Here is an 11,759-nt window from a genome sequence, read left to right as displayed (position 1 = left end):
GTATCTCTTTGTCCTGGGGTTTAAAAAGACACAGTCCCTCTGTAGACAGGCCATGACATCATTATGCCATGCGGGCAGAAACCTCCTGTCAGATCTCATGGCTGGGTGGCTCCATACAACAGCGTTGGCTTGCTGACTAAGGTGGGGTGGTGGGGTTTACAGTGTGAAACTGTGTGTGTCATGGAGCGAGACTATCACCATACGGTTCGATTTGCTGGGGGGGGGGGGTGAGCTTGTACATTGGCAAATTTAAGCTATTTGTTGTACAACGAAGTATACAGGGCTTAAATGGTTAAGAAAATATCCTCCCCTCTGTTTTTGTTTTACAAATTGAACCTTGAAATAGTATCACATTCTAACCAACAGGCGTAAGGTGAGGTCAAATGCAGGTTCTATGCAGAACTGGGACTGCTTAGCACAAGAATCTCTCCTCAAAACAACATTCTTGATGGCGTTTTAACTCATTTGACCAAAGATTTTGTGACACTTAAAACAAATGTGGGATTTGGAATCTCATGTGCTAGCCACATATAAAACCATTCTCATGTTCAAGCAAACTCTGCCTATACTACCAATTACATCATTTTGACTTTGACCTTGATCGTGACCTTGACCTTTTTTTGACATAAAAGTGAATCATCTCCTCAGGCAGTGTAATTACTTTGAGGCAGTTAGATCTACTAAAGGACTTCACCCTGCTAAATGCCACAGTATACTGCAACAGCTGTGATCACAGGAGTGTTCTGCCTGTGGTACACGATACCCTCATGGACTGTTTATCAGGAGCAATTGGAAGGTTATTGACCAACGGATGGTGGAGTCAGCGGTCTGGATACCCACCTCAAGCAACGTTACATCACTGGTACATTGGACATGACCACAAGAGGGGTAGAATAGAACAGTGATTTCATTCTCTTTACAAGGCACAGTGTTGTCTGCTCCAACAGCACACTATGGGCCCTATTTTCGCCGATGCCTTACCCCTTATCCCTAAACTTCTTTAACATTCTGTATTATTTTTAAAAACATTTTCAAATAGTTCAACTAGCCGATCTACATCGACATGTCTACAGCTTGTAGATTGGCTATTTGAACTATTTGAAAATGTTATTAAAAAAAAGTAAAAAATGGCAAATAAGTTTAGAGATAATGGGTAAGGCACTGGCGAAAATAGGGCCCTATTGGTGCCATGGTGGTAGCAGGCAGCCAGGGTCACTGGCCCAATCCGAGTCAGGACTAAAAAACAACAACTTGATTAGCTAAGATATCTTGATTGATTGTTTGTATGTTTGTTTGTTTGTTTGTTTGTTTGTTTGTTTGTTTGTTTGTTTGTTTGTTTGTTTGTTTGTTTGTTTGATTGATTGATTGATTGATTGATTGATTGATTGATTGATTTGAAAATGTATTTGGTGATGCTCTGCTCACATTGTATCTCTCCTTGTACATTAAACCAAAGAGTGTTCTGTCTACTTTTGTGCGGTATCTCAGACTGTATGAATCTGCTGCCATGGTTGGCAGAATTCCCACCAACATCTGTTTAGCTGTTTATTTAGAAACATCAACCCATGGTGTCATTATGTGGGGAGCAGACACACTCAATCACGTTGCGACACCCCTCTGTTCCCAAATGAAAACACTATTTGTGATGCCATTCAGCTGCCGTATTCTCAGAGCATTTATTTTTTATATCAATCGATTGTGTTCCAGCTTGGACCAATGCAACTAACATAACATACTTTAAGTTCCTATTTATCAGTATCAAAAGGAAAACTCTGTTTTAAAGAAAAAATCACACCCTGTGTGAAGTGGGCGGTGTCTTGCTAGCTAATCACAATACTGAATGGAGTCAACCAATCATGTACAAAAGATAAATACATTTATTGAAACACTCTTTATGATGGACGAAACCATAACTTTAAAAAAAATTAAAGTTATGGTTTCTTATATAGGGCTATGCACATGTGTCATGTGACACTGGCCAATCACAGTCCTGAATAGATTGTGATTGGCCAATCACAGCGCAGGATAATTGTACAAATTTCCAAACCTCACTTATAGGGGCGGTTTCACTGCCCAAGATAATTGTACAAATTTCCAAACCTCACTTATAGGGGCGGTTTCACCGCCCAAAAATCACACCCTGTGTGAAGTGGGCGGTGTCTTGCTAGCTAATCACAATACTGAATGGAGTCAACCAATCATGTACAAAAAATAAATACATTTATTGAAACACTCTTTATGATGGACGAAACCATAACTTAAAAAAAACAAATTCACAGAATAGACTGTGATTGGCCAGGTTAGGCGGGGTACTTTTTGGCCAATCACAGCGCAGGATAATTGTACAAATATCCAAACCTCACTTATAGGGGCGGTTTCACCGCCCAATATCCAAACCTCACTTATAGGGGCGGTTTCACCGCCCAAAAATACCATGACATATTTTTATATTAATGTTAAATTATCATAAAAATCTTAGTGCTTTGCCAATTATTTGGGAGCCCACTGGCAATAGAGCATAGCAGTGGTGGCCATGTTTACCGGATTTCTGAAAATATTTATATGAATTATTTTAAGCCTGGAACCAAGCCATCCAGGCTCCTGGTGAATCATGACCATAAAACATTTGATTCTGTGTCAAAAATATTTGTAAACCAGGCTTTTGGGCTTTCTATCTGTGGAACCAGGGCCGGTAAACACAATGGCCGCCACGTCTAGATGCTCTATAATATCTTCATGGCCCACAAGTTGGGAATCCCTGGTGTAGGTGATACTAGGCTTTAACCAATTAAACCCTCTAGAGGCTTAGTAAACTGGACCCGAGTTGACTTTGCACTTGGTCCTTCTGTTTTTTTCCCTCTACAGAAAACCTCTTCACCAAAAATAGCTGATTTACAAGCTCACAACACATCTGCTATTTTTGTTATGTTCCCTGCAGAATATGGATGCTGGGCTTTAAAGGACGACTTCACGTATTTTCAACCTATCTTCGTTAAATTGGTCCTCACTAATGCTCATGATAAAGTGGTAAAAAAGATTTCAAAAAATGTTATTGGATTTTTATTAACACGAGAACGGCGTCCATTACAGCATGCTAACTTTCCAGGAATAGAAAGCCCGCAGTTTCTAATAGCTTGGATTCCCCATCGATGACGTCACTGGTAGGCGGGTTTCTGAACTGTCCAAAGTAGACAGAAATGGTACCATATTAGAATGTGCATTAGTGACGACCAACCATATGAAGATAGTTTGAAAATCGGTGAAGTCGTCCTTTAAGAGGTTAATGCGCCCACTCACTGGAATGTGACATGATGCATCCAGAATGCTCATTTACTGGGTAAAGTCTGCTGTGCTCTATGTGTAAAAATAAACACACATCCACACATGCACATACAACAGCACATGGGGGCACCTGGCACATGGCACGTGGCCCACTTTTGCAAACACAGGGTGAATGCTTTTTCTTTTGAGGAAAAAGTGGCAGCGTGCCGTGAATAACCCATACATCATCCGCTAAATGAGTGGCATTGCAGAGAGACAAACGATGATGAATAATCAATGTGGCTCTAAATATCTACAGGAGGTCATCCAAAGAGGTGGATTGGATCACCAACCAGGCACGTTTAATTACTCAGAGGCCGTAAATCTGTCTAAAGATGTTGTGATGAGGTAACTAACTCGTCCTGGGATGTTTTGTTCCGTGATCCGGACTGCAGGACTCTGAACAGTTCACATTAAAGTCCCAATCAGTGCAATACAAACAAATAAAATGGGTTGCCCCATCATCAAAAAATAAGATATAGCAGTGGAAACATGTTTTTAATCTCTGACTGATTCAGCTCTTGACAGAATGACACTGACTAAAAAAATAGATATATTATTTTTTAGACTTTAATGGGTTTGTTTATATACAGCATATATTTCCATCCACAAATCAAACTCTTGCAGAATGTATGTGAATATAATCTTAAAGGTAGGGTAAGTGATATTTTTTGGTTAAAACAAAAAGTATTTTGTTAAAAGGTTAAAATACTATATTCTGATAGTAATCATTGCTATAGAGTGTTTTTTCAGTAACAGATGTCTCCCTGTCTCTCCAGCTCTTTAATAAACAGAAAATATTTTTTTCAGGTGTCAAAATCTCAGCCAATCAGGAGAAAGTACCAATTTTTAAGCTTAATTTGAATAGTGTTCCAGTTCCAATTTTGCCTGCTCATTTCTTAGTGTCATCACTTCCAATTTCACTTGTTTAATCTGTATCCTGATTGAGTTCTCTGTCCTGGTTGGATAAAATTGGAAATGAAACTGAAACTGAAACGAAAATGCATTTTCTGTTTAATAAAGAGGTGGAGAGACAAGGGGACTCCTTTTACTGAACAAACACTCTATAGCAATGAGTACTATCAGAATATAGAGCTATTTAACACTTATTTTAACCAAAGCAAATCACTTACCCTACCTTTAATTGATATGTTCAAAACAAACCAGGATTTGTGCTCGCATCAAATCCACTTTCTGTCAGTTGAGAATATGAATGTTCTGATGATGCATGCCTTGAATGGGGGAGGGGTGACCCCCAGCCCCAGTCGTATGGATACAAATTCAACTAAATTGTATTATTATTTATTACAGTGTTGATTCAAGTTGACTTTACATGGAATATCAAAACACACACTGCAGAGTATAAAAATACATTTATTAATCAAAACACATACTGTATGTATTGTGTATGCATCAAATGTATATAGTGTATGTATCAAAACACATACTGTATTAGTGCATGTACTGTACATTGCAGTGGTTCTCAAACTTTTTCATGTCAGGGACCCCCAAATTGACACTTATTAGCCCGCGGACCCCCCATTTGAAAAGATATGCCAGGGACCCCCATAAGAGAAGATTGTTACGGCTCTAGCAACCATTTTAATTTCAAGGACCCCCAGTTTGACATGCATTAGGGCTACGGACCCCCATTTAATGGCATTTCTATCTCTGGGACCCCAATTTATATTGTAAAAACAATGTTAATTTAACTCTGAGAGTATACAAATGGAACCAAATGGACCTAACGGGTCCATTTGGTTCCATTTGTACACTCTCAGAGTTACAGACCCATAAGGGTCCATTTGGTTCCTATCCATCATTTAGCTGGGGACCCCCTGGAACCCTCTCAAGTACCCCTGGGGGTCCCCGGACCCCACTCTGAGAACCAATGGTATATTGTATGCGTATCAAAACACATACCGTAATGTATAGTGTATGTACTCTATGGGAGTGGTTCTCAAAGTGGGGTCTGGGGACCGCCCAGGGGTCCTTGAGGAGGTTCTAGGGGGTCCCCAGCTAAATTAGTTCAAAATCAGTTTAACCACTTTAACCCTATATATACATCAGCTATTTCAAAATGCAACGCGTTGTGGGCTTGTAGATCGGCTATTTTCACCAAATCTAGATTTTTTTAAAAACAGTTTAACAACACAAGATCTTTCAGATGGGGGTCCTTAGCCAAATACATATTCATTTGGGGGTCCTTGACATGACGGTTTGAGAACCACTTCTCTATGGTATGTATCAAAACACACCCTGTTTAGTGTATGCATCAGAACACATACGGTGTCGAGTGTATGTAATTAAAACATCACGTCATTCTTGGTCTCTCTCGCACACACATGCATTGAGGACACCTTTGCACTCTTTCTTAAACACACACCCACGCACGCACGCACGCACACACGCACAGCCGTACAAACAACATGCCTCCATCAATCCCTTGACAGGGTAATAAACCTCACATGCAAGTGGCACATTACACACATTCATTCCCGCTGCTTATATCTGCCAAGGGACTGGGCACAGGTCTGTACACACACACACCCACACACAACCTCCCAGAAGATACACTTCATCAGAGGAGACGAAGAGGAGAGGACACTAGTACACCCAAACTCTGAATCACTATCCCCGGGAGAGAGCCCAGGCAACCAACCAGGCCAGCCTTCGACATCCAACAGCGCACACGACTGAAAAACAAGTCGTTCGAGAGACACAGAGAATCAATCACAGAGATAAGCAAAGAGCTGCCGTATACCGAGGAGAGTGATAGAGACACAAAACAGCAGGAGACCAAAGAGGGTGAGGGAATAAACCGCACGTATTTTGTTTGAGATAAACGGAACAGCATCATCAGTCAAGCTGGCAGCCGACGAGCAGAGCCCTGCCACACAGCAGCAGCAGCAGCAGGCCAACGGCGGGCTGGACAGCCCTGTGGACGGGGGAGCCCCCGGGACCAAGCCCAAGGTGTTCCTACGCGCCGAGGTGGCGTGGGACATCCCCATGTCGTTCTCCCTGCCCATCGAGTTACAGCCCGACCCCATCGCCCTCGACCCCGCCCATCAGCCCTTCCCCTTCCTGGACACGACGCTGGCCGACCTGGGCATCTCAGAGTGAGTCTGCGCTGAGAGCGGCGTCGTGTGTGTGTGTGTGTGTGTGTGTGTGGAGTGGTTCCCAACTTGTATTTCTGCTACTTTTCTATTGTACCAGCTAGCTGAATGCATCCACCTGCTGTTCAAAGGCCTAATAGGCTCTATGCACAGCAGCCATATTGGAAATAAATTGGGCCTCTTCCTTCCTTACTTCCTTCACAGGTGTTACCAATGATGCTAATTAAGGCTCTGCTCCGTTCTGGTCTAACAGAGCCAGGGTGCTGATATTGTGCATGTTGGCTCTGGTACACCAGTGGGTCTCAAAGAGTCCTTAAGGGGGTTCCAAATGGCCTCTTATGGGTCTGTAACTCTGAGAGTGTACAAATGGAACCCAATGGACCCGTAAGGGTCCATTGGGTTCCATTTGTACACTCTCAGAGTTATGGGGGTCCTTGAAATTAAGGACTTTCAGAACCACTGTGCTACGCTAAATGGAACAGAGCCTTCATTAGTATCATTGGTAACAGCAAGGGGCCCAAAAGTGTACAAATTGACCTAGATGGGGTCCATTACGGGTCTGTGTTTACACTCTCAGAGTAAAATGAACACTGAGGATTTGACGTGTTCATGAAAGTATGCACGTCACGTGTGTGTGTGCAGTCCATTAGGTTATTCGTGTGTGCACGTGTGCTGTGTGTGTGTGTGAGAGATGCAACTTCCTTCTCACCGTGTGTGTGTGTGTGTGTGTGTGTGTGTGTGTGTGTGTGTGTGTGTGTGTGTGTGTGTGTGTGTGTGTGTGTGTGTGTGTGTGTGTGTGTGTGTGTGTGTGTGTGTGCGTGCGTGCGTGCATGTATGCAGGTCAGAGGTGAAGGAGCGCGTGGTGTGGGTTGACACCAAGAAGACCCAGATTAAGAACAAATTAGGGAAACTGAAGGAGAAAGAGGTCACCATTCTGGAGGTCAGCAGTGGAGAGACAGAGACTCCTAATTTGAGTGTATAAATGGAACCAAATGGATCAGTTCGGGTCCATTTGGTTTCATTTGGCTGAGTTACACATTCGTTAGGTTAAATTATTGTTAAGATCCTGACAAAAAAGTTATCATGTTTCCACGGATTGTATGGTGGGTGTTAAAAAATGATCCCTGGCTAAGCCTTATATGCCATTATAAATGCCCTGTATAACTTTAACTTCAATTTGAAATTAAAAACCCCTGGAATGTTTTATTTATTTAAAAAATAGTACGTCTTTCACTCAATTGGGATATGTTTTATTAGCACATGCATTCCATACATTCCATAAGGCTGGAACACACATGGACAAATTACATCATCAACTTGCAACTGCTATTGTAATTGTACTAACTCACGCCCCACCGTTGTTCTTCCAGGTGCGAGTGAAAGCCCAGAAACCTGGAGAGAAACAGGTCCAGGAGATTCTGTACAGCACAGAGGCCCACACCGACCGCTCCTTCTGCCGCACCGGGGTCGATATCCTGCCCTGGAAGTCCAGATACAGCGGTCTGAGCGGCGGAGAACCCGGTGAGATACGCACACACACACACACACACACACACACACACACACACACACACACACACACACACACACACACACACACACACACACACACACACACACACACACACACACACACACACACACACACACACAGACACAGTGGTGTAAAGTAACTAAGTACATTAATCAAGTACTGTACTTAAGTACAATTTTGAGGTACTTTAGCTTTACTGGAGTATTTCCAATTGTCTATACTTTTACTCCACTACATCTCAGAGGCAAATATTGTACTTTTACTCCATTACAATTATTTGAAAACTTTATTTACTAAAACTTTTATTTTTCAGATATAAATATATTACATTATAAAAATCATTAACCACTTTAGCCCTATTTTATACCTAGGCTATTTGAAAATAGCCGATCTACAGCTCACAACGCGTCGCATCGCGATCTTGTAGATCTGTTTTTTCCACCACTGCGCGCACGAGCACACACACACACACACACACACACACACACACACACACACACACACACACACACACACACACACACACACACACACACACACCACAGTCAAAGAGGGAGGGAATCCACCAAAGGTCTCTGTTTTTAAATAACTGGCAGTTGCCTGAGAAATGTGAAACATCCCGTCTGAAATCCCGTTGAGATGTCAGGGTGCCATGCATGCAGTATGTGACTGCTCCTCTTAAAGCACTTAAATAATAATGTTCTGATATGTTTGTTGGCAGTCTGGGACACATTGGCTGAGGACAAGCAATAGTAGTATTGGATCCAGTAGAAAATCAACAGGGGGTGAAGATAATAAAAAGTAAACAGAAAGGTGTCAAGTATTTAAATTAGTCTACCTGTTCCCAGATGAATCAGATGACATTTATCTGCATGTAAATGGTACTGATTCCCCACACATAACTGCACAGTAATTTGGCAGATAGTGATCATGGTAAGAAAAGGTGCTTTTACAGCTCCTCCCCATGCTGGTCTAGGATCAGATCCTCCTGTATCAGAAACCACATGACATGTACCCCATGATGCTGGTCTAGGATCAGAACCCACCAGGGCCAGACACCGTGCTATACACTCTCTAGTAACTAAGTAACTCTTTTGAGAGTACAATTTTGAGATATTTTCTACTAATTCTAGTGGAGTATTTCCAATTTCCAATACTTTTACTTCTACACTACATCTCTGAGGAAAATATTGTACTTTTTACTCGTTTAGTTACTAGTTACTTTTTAGATTTTTTATTTTTTATCACTAAACATACATTAACCTCTTAAGCTCTATATATATTTCGGCTATTTGAAAATAGCTGTTATTTTCTAAATACTTTAATACATTTTGAAAACTTGAAATGGGATATTCTGCTTAATGAGTACTTTTACTTTTGGTACTTTAAGTATATTTTGATGCCAATAATACGTTTGTACTTTTACTTAAGTAAATTCTGAATACCAGACTTTTACTTGTAACAGAGCATTTCTACACTGTGGCATAGATACTTTTACTCAAGTAAAATATGTGAGTACTTCTACCACTGACAACAGAGCAGGGGCATTCAATTCCCATGAGAAGAAAAAAACAGCCTATTGTAAAAGCAAGTCTAAAATTAACCCATAATAAAGACCTGGAACGCATCTGTGTCACTTTAGATTTCTTTGGCTAATCAAAAATAGCAGATCTACAAGCTCATAGCGCGGCACCGAGTGCCGCGCTATGAGCTTGTAGATCTGCTATTTTTGAAAAATCTTGAAAAAAAAATGTTTCATTTTTTTTTCTCTTCAAACTGTTAGGATTTAGAAAACATTTTTAAGAATCGCCTCAGGTCTTAATGGGTTAAATAGTTATCATTGGATGGAAGTATACGAGGTGGTGGGGATTGGAGCATGATGTTCTCATTTTGGCCCGGGCAGACTGTGCCATAAATACCATCCATCCCCATCATCTCCTGCCAAGGCCAATGACCTCACAGATGACAGCCGTATTCTCAGGCTGATGCAGATCTCAGTAACTATGTGCCAACGCTGGCAGCAATGTCCACCGGCCACGCCTGTTAACCAACTGATTTCATGTTAAAGGGATGGTTCACCCAAAATAATCATTTTTTCTATCGATTATTAGTCACCCCATGGAGACTTGAATTCATGGATAGTGTTTTGTATTTGTCGCATTCCTAAGCCAATAATTTGATGACCAGCGGACCGGTAGGCAGCGGTTTCCGGTAGGAGACACAAAGGAGACTCTTTGTGTCTCCTACCGGAACCGCTGCCGGTCATCAAATTATTGGCTTAGGAATGCGACAAAAAAATAAAATAAGTCTCCATGGGGTGACTAATCGATAGAAAAAAATGTCATTTTGGGGGTGAACTATCCCTTTAATAGTCTGCTACAAACTTACAGTATATCTCCAGGTCAACTACATCACGAATACACAGTGTAATGTCTTACTATATCACACTGTCAATAAATGAGCTTGGTCCACGTGTTGTGAAACACGTCCTGTTGGACATAATGTTAGCTTCAGGGTTGAATAAAGTGATTGATGGCAAAGAATTATGCCAAATATTCTCTCCCGTTGCCAGCATTGGGGTGTTCCACGTGTCATAAGCATGCCTACGGTGTCTATTTATTTGTGATGGGTGTGTAGTATTTGTCTCTCACTCAGTTCCACTAGAACACTAAGCCCGATAGCTCAATGTTCATAATTGTGGTATAATGAGTCAGTGAAGTACTATCACCCTGAGGAGAGGGTTTCGTCTGGTTCGTCTGTCAGTTTGTAAGCAATTTAATGGGGAAACGGCTCCACAGAATGCCATGAAACTTCCAGGAAAGGTGGGCAATAATCCATAGATTACAGTCATTATCAAATATGGGGTTACAGCCATAATTTTGACAAAAAGATGAAACTACAATCTACTAAATCTATCTACTAAAGATCAGTAGAGTTCTTTGTTTTGGACATCCCTTTATCAAGTGGGGAAGGGTTTGTTGTGCCTCTTATTTGAATGCAAGTGTTTGTGTTTCAGGGGAGAATGGTCTGGCCCCAGTGGAGATGACTCTGCCGTTGGGTCTGGACCAACCGAAGCTTAACGAGACACAGGAACAACGGGAGATCTAAGTTGGTGTGGGGCGGGGGCCATACGCAGTGCAAGAGATATTGAGGATCAACCAGCAACACTTTTAATTAGCTTTTAATGTAAGCCATTATTGATTTACAAACAGTCATGTTGTCGACTCTAAACTGGTTTGAAGACTCAAGTCATCTACTAACTGTTGCGTGTAAATTGTATTTTGAGGAAGCACTATATGAAGTGTGGCGAGGCGTGGTTTGACTTACCCACAGTTGTGTCCCTTTAAGATATTGTAATATTTGTACAAACATCTTGTTAAATAGGTGCAGTAGGATATTCTAGAATGGTTTGATAACACATTTTGCTTGTCTAAGCCTTAGACTCTACGGTAATACGTATCCGAATGTTAATGACCAGAAAACATGTTTGCAAAAACTATATAACAGGTGAATGAACTAAACCTTCATGTGTTTATAAAGCATAATAATGTACATTTTGAGTGTTTCTGCAACTTCCACATGGCATGACAATATGATGACATGGAAATAAAGAGCTGCTTTTTGTAACAACCGAGGGTGACCCCTTATTTCAACCAGATATAATGAGTGAGCTCGACTCACACAAACTGCTGGATGCCTGCCCTGGCCTATGCAAAGAACACACATGCGGGCACACAGAGTTCACATGAGTACACGGTTACAGAGTTGGCTTGATTGAGGAAGCCCTT

General features: G+C 41.5%; 1 protein-coding gene across 1 annotated transcript; it reads left to right on the top strand.

Moving 5' to 3' along the window:
- Positions 1-6,111: 6,111 nt before the first annotated feature.
- LOC308077123 (uncharacterized protein) lies at positions 6,112-11,246 on the top strand. The gene is made up of 4 exons (XM_080417683.1): positions 6,112-6,440; positions 7,278-7,377; positions 7,808-7,958; positions 10,988-11,246. Exons 1-4 carry the CDS (start codon positions 6,331-6,333, stop codon positions 11,077-11,079), a joined length of 453 nt encoding a protein of 150 aa, XP_080273809.1. The 5' UTR covers positions 6,112-6,330; the 3' UTR covers positions 11,080-11,246.
- Positions 11,247-11,759: the final 513 nt, after the last annotated feature.

Source organism: Gymnoscopelus braueri (assembly GCF_963280865.1).
Source record: "Gymnoscopelus braueri genome assembly, chromosome: 21".
Classification (NCBI taxonomy): domain Eukaryota; kingdom Metazoa; phylum Chordata; class Actinopteri; order Myctophiformes; family Myctophidae; genus Gymnoscopelus; species Gymnoscopelus braueri.
The sequence above is the reverse complement of the archived record's forward strand: the minus strand, read 5'-3'. Positions and strand labels throughout refer to the sequence as shown.